The following is an 11,315-nucleotide window of genomic DNA, read 5'->3' as shown; positions in this document are numbered from 1 at the left end:
GGTGTACATTGGCGGCAAGGGTCTGCCGGACAACGTGGTGCTCAAGACCACGGAGGAGCTGCCCGATGCGGGCCTGGCCAACATCACAGCCACATACATCAACCTGCTGGGCCTGCAGGTGGGATGACGACGCGCGATCTGGCGTGATCTGGCGTGATCTGGATTTGTTATCTGACTGGCACTGAGTGTCATGTCGCGTCGTCGCTGCGAGGGGCTTGCAGGCTCTGCTGGGTGGGGCTGTCTGCGGGGCGGCCGCCGGCGCGGCCCCTGGCGGGAGGCGAGAGGTTGCGGCGGCGCGGGGTGCCCGGGCCTTGGCTGCAGGCTGCAGGCACTGGCCGGGCTGGGTGGTTTCCTCGCGCGACCGCGGCCCATGTCGCCCCCCACTGCCCAGGCCCCCGATAACTACAAGCCCAGCCTCATCCACACAAAGTGAGCGGCGGTCCAAGCGCCGACATGGGCCGGAGGTGCCGCCGCATGCAATAACGCCGCAGTTTCTTGAAGCGCGGGACTCCATGACATGAGGCCCTGACGGCCGCAGCACAGAGCCCCTTGGGCTTGCGCCGCATCCCGACTCGCGGCGAGAGCCGGGGAGTGGAAGGGAAAGCAGCTTGCGGGCCGCCCCGCAGCCCTGCTGGCTATGGCACTATTGGTGCCGGTAGCTGGCGGGTCGAGCCATGCTTTGAGTCGGCCGGACGGCCTTTCGACATTGGGCGTCTCAGCGCTGGGCGGGTGCAGCAGGTCATGGGCAACGCAGGGGATCCTTTATATTGGCGGAGCGCTCCATGCAGTCATTTGTCTCGTCCCACGTTGCAAATGTAACTGAGCAGTGCATTGAAACTGCTGCTGCGCTGTTGCGTCGGCATCTGCCCTGCCTGCGGGGGAGCTGTGCTCTGCAGCCTTTCGCGGTGAACGCGCTGGGACAATTGCAAGAGCTGGGGGCCATTCCTCTCAAGGAGCCGCCTGCCGAAGCCAGCGAGGCAGGGCCGTCCCACCCAAGCAAGGTGTCGTCTGCGCACGGTCAGCATCCTCGGCGCCAGGTCAGCATAGGGTGATCTGGACAGGTTACAAACACACAAGGGTTGCACAAGCAAGAAGCCAGGGACGCTGGTGGTGAAATCTACACAGGGGGCTGAAATGATTCCTGATTTACAAACCTGAAATGTCCTGTACATGTACAAAATTGGTGCGAGCATGTACACTGGGGTTTGCGTCTTGTGGCTTTGCAACGGGTTGGTTGGCAGGGGGCTGTGGATTGCAGGGTGGGAGAGGCCCGAGGACGGCACGCTCTGATGCCGAACGACGTGAGGGGCAAGGGGGGCGCTGGGCAGCAGGGCGGATGCAAAGGCGGAGGGCCCCCGAAAAAACATTAAGTCGGCCTGAATCGGCTGGCAGCTCCTTTAGCCGGTGGGGTGTCAGCTGGAGCGGGGGCTGTTGGCAGTGCGAGCGGAGTGCAGTGACAAACATGCAGCGGGACCGTGTGGTGGGGCCTGGGCGGGTGGGCGGCCGTGTCGCGTGCGTTTCCGTATGTGCGCGTTCCTTATCATCAAAGGCTGTCCCAGTGGGTGGGCTTGGCGGAGAGTGTTTGTGCAGACTGTACAGGAAGGCTGACAGGTTCTAGCAGAGCTCGGCACATCGCTAACCAAGCGCAGGCCGCGCCGCCTCCATCGGCGCTGGGTCCCGACGACTGCCAGGGCTCCCACCCCAGCGCGCCGCCCGCGTGCATTGACTGCGCAATGCAGAGCGGTCTCGACCAGCAGCCGCCACGTTGAGCGCGAGAGGCGAGCTCGGGCGCTCAGGCGAAAGCTGAGGAGCTGCGCCGCGCGCCGGCGCTCTGCAGCAGCGGCTCCGCGAGGGACGCCTCGGTGGAGCACGGGCTCGGCGCGCCGCCGACGCCGCCGCGGCGGCTGAGCGCGGAGAGCTTTGACAGGCGGCGGCGCTTGGCGGCGGAGAGCAGGCGCCAGACGCGAAGGTGGAGGCACACTAAGGCGATGTCTGGGTTTGAAATGGGGTTGGTGCGGTCGTGTGTGGGGGTGAGGCTGCGGGTGGGGGTGGGGGTGGGTTGTGGCATCACAGTGGCAGCGTTGAAAATGTCAAGTTGGGGAGGATGAAAGGAAAGGCGCTGCGGCTGAGGTGAGGAGGCGGGCGCACACGCATCGAGGAAAGGAGGAGGGCGGGTCGCCGGCGGGACTTGCGTGCGCGATCAAAGGGTGTGGCATGGCCGATGGAGCGCAGCCTGCCCAGCGCGCACCTGTTGGGCCGAAGGTCTCCCCAGAGGCGAGGGAGCAGAGACTCAAAACGTCCGCGCCCGCCGCCAGCAGCGCGCGGCATGCGGGCAGGTGGCCCCCCTGTGCGGCCTGGGAGGTGGTGAGAGGCCGATGCGCCGTTGGTGGGGCGAGGTGGTCGCCCACCATGGTCAGCAGGGGGAGAATGCTACAGGGTGGGAGGGGTTGGAGACCAAGGCCGCAAAGCGCGCTCGCCACATGCACACCAATTGCATGTTTGTCGGGTTAGCCGGCAGCATTCAGGGCACAGCTGCACTTGTGGGGCGGAAATCCTTTTGCGGCTATGGGTCGCGACGCCCGATGGCTGGGCGCGTCACCCGTGGACGCCCTGGTGACTGACCAGGTACAGCGGCGTCACCCCGGTGACGTCCTGGCCGCTCTGGTTGGCCAGCCGCACAGCCTCATTCACGTCATCGCCCTGGCGCAGGCGCTCCACCAAGGCAGGCACGTCGCCTGCGCGCGTGGGTGGGGGAGCACGACAGCCGCTGAGCCGGGGCGAAGCGCAACGCGTAACAGCGGTTGGGTTGGCGCGCAAATTGTGCTTTCAAAGCACACACATTGGCAGCCGGGGCTGCGTGGAGGCAGGTGCGCGCAAACTTTGGTGTCATGCGACACATTGCAAATGGCACCGTGCGCAGACAATTGCGGCAGCGCGCTCTGCGCCAAGCCCTAGCCTGCGTTGACGAAGCTGGGCCAACCGACTGGACAATCGATGGTGGAGGTCGAAAAGTGCGGCCTCCGGATCCCCAGATGCTCGTGTCGAGCTTACCTATGTAGGCCGCGTGAGAAAGTGGGGGAAGGCAGCCCTTCCACGCCGCAGCAAAGGCGGACGAGTGCATTTGTCCGTGACGTGGGTTACACAGTTGCGTTTCAGGCCTGGAAAGTGTACAGTATATACGCGATAATTGTGCAGATCTTGATGTTTACGGTCTTAGCCTCGGGCTAGAACGTTGGTGTGGAGAATCACCTGCAGCTGATGAGGCTCAGTATTGCAACATCACCACGCGGAAACGACGCAATTGAGCTGAAGATTTCAAATCAAGCTAAAAGTCACCGCCAGTGGGTCTCAGCTGGGGCGCAGAGATGTCGCAACGCCTCGAGCCGCCTCAGCTGCCACTCAGGCGCTGAGCGTGCGAGCTTGCTCGCGCTTGCCAGCTCCCGTCTGAAGCACCCTCGGCTTTGTGCCAATGTTGGTTGTGGATATGCGCACGAGCACAGGGCAGACCCACGCGACAAGGCACGCCTATTGGATGGGGAGCTAGCCCAAAAACGCACTCTAGTGGAGCAATAGCTGCAAGCTTTGGGCTCCGCTTGCCCATGGGTTGGCAGCAAGCCACCATCATCTAGATTACAATTGTTATGATGTACCGCTCACTCGCTGCCACCTTCAGGCAGACATATTGTGCTGCAGGCTCTGTGGTCGGCCACCCAATCACAGGCACGTTGTTGTGCTGTGTGCTGTGCATCTGTGCTAGTGAGATAGTCAAGTGTGTGTGTACGTGTGTGCGCGCATGGTGTGTGTGTGTGTGTATGTGCAAAGTGGGCGCGTGGGGATTTATGTCCTGTCATTGATATTATGCTGGGTGGGAGGTCAGCGATCAACGTGCAATTGCGCCGCCCCCGGTGCTTGCCCAGACAATGAGGGCGCCCAGATGCACAAACAGGATCAGCACGTGAGCCACACGACCGTGGCTGATATGAACGCATGTGCATCAACAAAAAAAGTCACGGCGAGCTAACGTGTGTAGAGGGCCGCTCAGGGCGAAGCCCCAGACTTCCTGTGAATGTATGTGGCAGCGCCAAGTGAAGCCTGCAGGCCAGCCCATCGCGCGGCGGCGGGGCCGCAGGCGCCGCGCGCCCCTGCGTGACACTGCTGCGCCCTGACAGGTCAGCGCCACATGAAAAGACCAAAGCATCAGGCGTCAAGGTGCCGAGAATGCTGGTGGCGCAGCGGGCGTGGGTGTGCGCGTGCCCGATTTTCGCCGCCGTGGGGCAGGCGCTGGGGGTGCACGTGGCTCGAGAGCTACGCAATGGCGAGAGGCGGCGCGAAATCCACGCCCCGTGCCTCGCCTCAGCACGAGCCAGACCCGGGTGTGTGGCAGCGCATGACTAAGGCTGCGAATCCGCAGGCCCCAGAACAGCCTGCCCGGGCTCGCGTCGCGGCAGTGCTCTATCGAGCTGGATCCCAAACAAAGGGTACAATTGATTGTTTGCAGTGCTGGGCCTGGGACGGGCGGTGCCAACCCACCTCACAAGCCCCTCAGGTGGGAACAGGCCTGCGGCGGCCCCACCCGGCGCGTGACGCGCATCGTGGAGCTGCCCGGGCTTTGCCACGCCACGCTCAAGTTAAGACATTCCCGGCCGGCACACCAAGCCACAAGCTTGAACCGTGCTTGAGATGATTAAGGGTTTGCGCCGTGCATCCCGCAGCACAAAGCCACGGTACGCGGTTCGAGGGCAGTCGCATTGAGATCACAACCTCGGATCAGATCGCCATCTGGGCGCCCGAGGTAAGCACCAGGTATGTACTGGGCGTCGAGCCGGCTGGCACGAGCTTCTCACCCATCACGTCCGCGCCCTTGCCGCCCTTTTTGTGCTTGCTGGCCCACTTCTTGAACAGGCCGGGGGTCTTGCCGGCCAGGCGCTGCTTGGCCTCCTTCAGGAGCCACCAAGTGCGCATGTTGAAGTGCATGATAGCGATGTCTGCGATGGTATATTTGGATGGGATAGGGATGTTGATGTTTCTGCACGGCTTGCTTTGGATTGTGAGGCGCAGGGTTGACATGGGGCGAGGACTGGGGGAGGCGTCCGGAGGGGTCCGCAGTGGGCGTGCCGCAGGGTTGTGCTGCTGACTGCGGGACTGGCGCGACGGCCTGGGGACACAAAGGGGTGCGGCGCGTGCCGGGCGGCGCCAGGGCTCACCCTGAGCGATGAACTGCTGGCCGGTGGCGGGCACTGTGCAGGGGCGCATGACGTCGGCGCCCGCGCGCAGCAGCGCCTTGCACACGTCGTAGTGACCCATCTGGGCCGCCTGCGGTGGCAGCAGGTGGGCGGGCGCGCGTGCGCGTGCTTTTCAACGTGTGCACTTTGACCTTTGACCCCCCGGAGCTGAACGATTTGAGCGCCGTCGCAGCGCCGGAGGCAGATGGCGCCCGCGCGCCATGGCCCCATCAAGGGCAGTGCGGGGATGCGCACGCGCGAGCAATGATGTCCACAAAGCAAATCCACCAAAACCAATGCCTGAGCTCACCAGGTATAGGGGCGTGGCCCCGAGCACATCTTGCCCGTTCTGTCGGAGACAAAATGCAGGGCGGCGTTGGAGCCAGGGCGTCAGGTTGTGCCGCGACGCAGGGCACGCCTGCTGCGGATCAGGCGCGGCATCCGCTGGGGGCGGCACGCCAAGGCGCGCGTGCGGCCCTCGTGCGGGTCGCGTCGCACCACATGGATGTCGCGCAGGCGGCCAGCCTGCGCACCTGATTGACCAGCCGCACGTTCTGATGAATGTCATCCCCCATCCCCAGGGCATCCAGGACGCCCTCCAAGTCGCCTGCGGAACAATGCAGGGCAAGCGCGATGCCCGTGGCTGCATGTCGGTGCGCTCAAGTCGGTGCGCACCCAGCATCCATTGAGCTGGCCAGCGGGCGGCAGCAGGCTTTGCAAAGCGAGCGCATGGGTGCGTGCGCTCCCGCTGTATGGTGTCTCACCGACGAACGCAGCATACGAAAGGCGCGGCAGGACCTGCCGCATGGCCTCATCGGCCTCATGCCCAGACCCCATGCCAGGCCGACCACTGCGGCCCCGGGCTGCGTGGAGGGCTGCCGCAGGCTTCGATGCGCGTCTGCTCGACTCCAAGGCTGGAACAAGGCGTGCCCAAGGCAGCTGCGTTTGTTCTCAAGCTCAGCCCTCAATGTAAAAGGATCACCGGGCTGCACTGAGGCGAATATTTGCACTGATGATCAATCTGAGCTCGCCGCGGCTGACACCGAGCCCGGGATGCGCAGTAAAAATTCCAATAGTAGGCAATAATGCTTCGTACAGACGTGCACTGGGCCAAGGTAACTCGGCGTCTGCGCGCCCCCTTGGCTACCAGTGCAGCTCACCCGTGCGCTGCCGGTGTCGCCGCTCATTTACTGCGCTGAATTGCAGTTACCTACAGGACCCAACATTTTCCATCTCGTTGGCAGTCCTGGCCTACATTGGGGCTGGGGCAAAGGCCTCCGACCACCTGCCCTGCCTCACCCTGACTGAGACCCATGTGGGTTGCCCTGTGCCCCCCATGTGCCACGGCCTCCACTTGCGCGTCTGGGTGCAACCGGGCTGCGGCGCAGCGCAAATCGCCTCACTTGTGTGCCGCTTGTACTGCTCTGTCGTTTGCCAGCAATGAGGTAGTGGCTGCCCCGCACACACCCACCTGATGCTGAGCGCAATGCACGCTTGCAATCGGAGGCCCAATGTGCGCAAGGACCAGTGCATCAGACACCTTCTGTTTTCCACCTCAACGCAAAATTCCGTATTGGCATATTGACTGTTGCCTTACAAACCTGCTATGCAAGAATTGCGCAGCCGACGCTCATCAAATCAGTCGGCGTTTGCCAAGGAGAAACTTGGCAATGCATCGCTCTGTTAACGCAACAGTTGGTATCGATGGCTCGCGTGCCAACGTTGCATACGCTATGCTGCTAGGCGACCGCGGAGTCTGTATGCCACATTTTGACCAGCAGGGAGGCATGATGGCAATGCCGACAGTGCACGCACTGCACCAGTTGCACGAAGCACTGCTGCGTGTGTCCACCCAAGCGTCACGCATCGTCACGACTACACGGCTCGCGATTTTCCTGTAATGCAGATTGCCGCCAACATACCTTGCACCTTATCAGCTATCCAAAAACGCGATTGATGTCTAAGACACAGCAGGCGTTCTGCTCAAGTACGTGTGCAACGTACGCACGCGACGCTCTTCGCACAGTGCACTGCGGTACTTGCCGTCTGTCTCATCAAAATCAGTGCCCGACAACAGTCGTGCGCCGCGTCGTGGCGACTGGGCCCACGAAGGGGTTGAGCGGGGTCGCGCGCACAGTAGTGCGAGTTTGGGTCACCACTGGGCCAACAAACCTGCAGGGGCGCACCAGGTGGATCAGGGATGGTGCATGGATGGGGGCAGGGGCACTGGCTGAAGAATCTTGTTTGACACAGGAAACCATGCATGCGAAGATACTGTTGATTCAGGCCCGTTGCACTGGTTTCACAAGCCCTCCCTGCGGCACCGCCCCCCCGGCTGAATTCTCGAGATGCCTGCACCCAGCCGGGGAGCTCTTTCTCACGGGTTGAGTGGCGTTGGGGTGACACGGGTGGTCGTGACGACGGGCCCAGTGAAGGGCCGGAGCGGCGTCGGACGAACCGTTGTAATGATGGCTGATCCTAGACGGGCTGTTTCGGAGATTGCAGATGCAGTGGTGATGGGGGCACTGCCTGAGTCCAGGGAACATGTGAGGTTGTTGCTGGCACACTCCACACATGGGGGCCAGCACTCGCGGTCCTCTGCCGGCACGCCCGCCCTGGCGAGCGATGCTAGACAGGGCTCACACACAGCTTGTGTGTGTTCACTGTCCGTGCCATCATGCAAACGCTGCAACTGTGCGTGCAGCCCTCTGCACAGCAAGTTGCTGTGACAGCAAACGTGGAACTGCCGCATGTCGCGTCCTGTCAGCGGCACGCAAACATGACCTTCTGCAGGGCAGTGCTCAGCCTCTGGAAGGCTTCGTTCTTACCCTCAGATGTGGTGGCCAGCAGCAGGACGCCCAGGCACAGGACGACAATCGCGGAGGTACGCGCCATCTTGCAAAGCACTCCCGGCCTTTCACTATTGCGGCAAAAACGAGCGGGTGAGTCCAAATCAGAGCTTCTGATGGATGCTTTGGACATGCAATGGGCCCCTGTTATCGAAAGCACTCGCCAACGGTCCCGGACACGGACGGCAACGACCGACAGGATGAATCAAGTGCGGCTGCCAGCGTCAATGAAGATGTTTTGAAAATTGCCGGTCCAAAGCTCACGGTGCGTGCAAGTGGATCAGACTCAATAGGCGTAAGCATGCCACCCTGTGTGTCGCCGCTGTCACCTCCTGGCCGGCCGTTCAGCAGAAAAGACACCTGTACGCTCCTCTCACGCCACCGCCCTAGTACAGCACTCAAGATTCACAGAAGGCAGTTGAAAACCGTCTCTCGTGATGTTGGTTGCACGAAGCAGCCAGTGTCATTAGCTAAAGCCCAGGGGCTGGCTGCCACCCTTCTTCGGAAATGTCAAATCCTGACACAGCTGCTGCAGTGTTCGACAAGGCGGCGTTTATAGCGTTCTTTTACTCAATTACTGTACACCCGGGCCAGTGTCACCCAGGCAGGAGTTGACCGCAGCATTGTCCCACCCCTGCACACGTCATTCGCAACGGCCACGCATCACAAACTGGCACTGCCTTGAGCGCACACCAGGCAACAGCCCTGGCTGCGATGTGCCTAGTTGGCTGATGGGCCGGGCCGCATCCTGCAATAGTAAGCAGCCCAGGTCATGAGAAGTGGTCTGGTCTCAATTGAGTTCGATTCAGGCTCAAGAAAACGCACGCAGCTGAACGCCCAACCCTCCGAGTCCAAGCCCGTCCCTGCACACGCATCGCAGGCCGACTCAAACACGCGCTCATCTCTGCAGGCTGGCTCGACAGCACGTAAGACTGGTTACAATCACCCGTCACCCAGCAGCCGCCCCACTGCCGCGTCAGTCTCTGCCTCCAGCTCAGCTAGCAGCTGCCCCGCACCTACCACCTGCCGCCGCAGCCGGCGGTGGCCCTGGCCGCACAGCGCTATGCCGACGCTGCTCAGCCCCTTCTGCCGCGCCTCAGCCAGGAAGGCACGCGTGTTGGCCTGCACAGAGATTTTCAAGGTGGGTTGCGAGGTTGCTGGGCATGATGCGTGGCGTGCAGGTGGGTGTCTGCAGGATGCAATGAGGAACGCTGTGCGGCGCCATTGCATGCAGTGGTCGAGGCATAGATAAGGGGAGGTACCGCTCGCGACAGGAGCCGAAGCGAGAACCGTGGCCAGAAGCAAACGGCCGATCAGCCCCCGCCAGCGCAGCGTTACTATGAACACGGTCAGCGCTGGCTCACCAGCTCAAACAGGTTTGGCAGCGTCCCCTCGACTTCCGCCAGCTCGTGCGTCAGGTCGTTGGCCAGCCCCCGCGCGCCTTTCCCGGTGAAAGCGCGCGTCACGACGGTATTATCGACGCTGTCGTCACTGCCGTCCGCCGTTGGCGCCTGGCCCAGCATCGCCTCCCGCTGCCATGCGGCCACGTCGGCCTCCGCTGCTGCAAGGAACGCGGTTCCCAGCCACGCGCCCGCGGCGCCGCCCGCGAGGACGGCGGCGACGCCCGCGCCGTCCATGATGCCGCCGGCGGCGATGACGGGCACTGACACGGCGGCGCGGACGGCGGCCAGCAGGGGCAGCGTGCCGATCAGGCCGCTGCGCGGGTCCTCTGGATTTGAGGCAGGAATTAAGGCAGGGAGGGGAGGACGGTTGGGCGACAGGGAGGTGATGGCGGCATGACATCACCTTCCAGGGAGGTGATGGCGGCATGACATCACCTACCAGTAGCAGGTACAGATTGATGCTTGCGATGAGCACCAGGCGCATGTCACAGCGCAGGAGTCTAGCACTAGTCCGAAGAATGCGATGTTGGGCGTTGGGAGCGAAGGTTTTGGGGCGTGTGGCCACCCACCGCCGTAAAAGGTGCCGCGGTGCCCGCCGGCCTCTGCGCCCTGCACCACCACGAAATCGACTCCCGCGGCCTCCGCGGCGCGCGCCTCCTTCACGGTCGTCGCGCAAGCCACGGTCAGCAGGCCGGCGCCGCGGATGAGGTCCAGGGTGGCGGGGCGGGGCAGGCCAAAGTGGAAGCTGATGAGCGGCACGCGCTGCTCCACCATCACCTGCGCGGTGGGTGGAGGGACTTAGGGGCTTAGTCTTGGGGGCTTTCCAGGGGCTCAGAGTGCAGGGGTGCAGGCAGGGGGATGGCGTCTCAGGGCACTGGTTCCCGAGCCTGGATGGTGCTGTCACCTATCATATAGACTTGCCGCACGCAGGGTTTGCCGAGTGTGACCAGCTGCCCCTGATGACCTGCCTGCAGCTGCAAACAGCCAGTTCCTCCACGGGTTGCCTCACACCATTCTGCGCTCTCGTCCGACCCGCACTGCTGATGCGCTCCGCCTCAACCCCACAAAGTGCTGCCGGCGGCCATGACGGCATGCCACATTCAAAGGTGCGCCCAAGCGCAGCGCCAGAGTGCGTGCGCACCTCGACATGCCGCTCAAACGACGACCACTGGCCATGAAAGTCGGGCAAGGAAGGCGCGGCCGCCACCTTTGTAGCCATGCCGAGCGCCGCCGCGCGGCGCTGGTACGCGGCCACCCACAGTGCCACCGCCTCTGACTCATCGGGCGACAGCGGCTGGGGGTGGTAGTGCTCGGGCGGCGGCACGAAGATGTTGACGCCAAAGGGGGTGTCTGCGGGGGCCAGGCAATGTGGAACGCAACGTGATGGTGGTGCTGCTGGCAACGGCACGCACAAGACGAAAAATGAGTATCAAGCAGGCCAATGGCATGGCCGAGGAACCTCATGAGCGAGCTGCTCTGGAGTGCTGCAAGAGGGTGCGGAGGGCCGCGGCAGCCGCCCTCCCACCGCCCAACCCTGCGGGCACGAGGCGCGCGCAGTCGGCGAGGCAGGGGGTCCCTATTGCAAGCAGCCGCCGAGGCCGTGCGACCCGCTGGGTCGTCAATGCACGGGCGCCCACCAGGAGCTGCCAGCTTTTCGCGGATGGATGAGATCACGGCGGGCAGCTTCGACGCGTCTGGCAGGCCGGAGCCCACTGCGTACATCCCCAGGCCGCCGGCGTTGCTTACGGCGGCCACCAGCTGCGGCGTGGTTGAGCCGGACATTGGGGCCTGACGGGGTGACAGGACGGGCGCGTGTGCGTAAGTGGGGGTGGGGGTAGGGG

General features: G+C 63.3%; 3 protein-coding genes across 3 annotated transcripts; all 3 read right to left on the bottom strand.

Moving 5' to 3' along the window:
* Positions 1 to 2,595: 2,595 nt before the first annotated feature.
* Positions 2,596 to 3,121, bottom strand: MNEG_9396 (hypothetical protein; the record flags this gene model as incomplete). Its single annotated transcript, XM_014042134.1, has 2 exons — positions 2,596 to 2,735; positions 3,052 to 3,121. 2 exons carry the CDS (start codon positions 3,119 to 3,121, stop codon positions 2,596 to 2,598), a joined length of 210 nt encoding a protein of 69 aa, XP_013897588.1.
* A 1,646-nt stretch (positions 3,122 to 4,767) lies between these two features.
* Positions 4,768 to 6,029, bottom strand: MNEG_9395 (hypothetical protein; the record flags this gene model as incomplete). The annotated part of the gene is made up of 5 exons (XM_014042133.1): positions 4,768 to 4,985; positions 5,205 to 5,313; positions 5,533 to 5,571; positions 5,756 to 5,829; positions 5,987 to 6,029. 5 exons carry the CDS (start codon positions 6,027 to 6,029, stop codon positions 4,768 to 4,770), a joined length of 483 nt encoding a protein of 160 aa, XP_013897587.1.
* Positions 6,030 to 9,013: 2,984 nt separating this feature from the next.
* Positions 9,014 to 11,256, bottom strand: MNEG_9394 (nitronate monooxygenase; the record flags this gene model as incomplete). Its single annotated transcript, XM_014042132.1, has 5 exons — positions 9,014 to 9,193; positions 9,436 to 9,800; positions 10,044 to 10,251; positions 10,616 to 10,824; positions 11,112 to 11,256. 5 exons carry the CDS (start codon positions 11,254 to 11,256, stop codon positions 9,014 to 9,016), a joined length of 1,107 nt encoding a protein of 368 aa, XP_013897586.1.
* Positions 11,257 to 11,315: the final 59 nt, after the last annotated feature.

This window comes from Monoraphidium neglectum, assembly GCF_000611645.1.
Source record: "Monoraphidium neglectum strain SAG 48.87 unplaced genomic scaffold scaffold01920, whole genome shotgun sequence".
NCBI lineage: Eukaryota > Viridiplantae > Chlorophyta > Chlorophyceae > Sphaeropleales > Selenastraceae > Monoraphidium > Monoraphidium neglectum.
The sequence above is the reverse complement of the archived record's forward strand: the minus strand, read 5'-3'. Positions and strand labels throughout refer to the sequence as shown.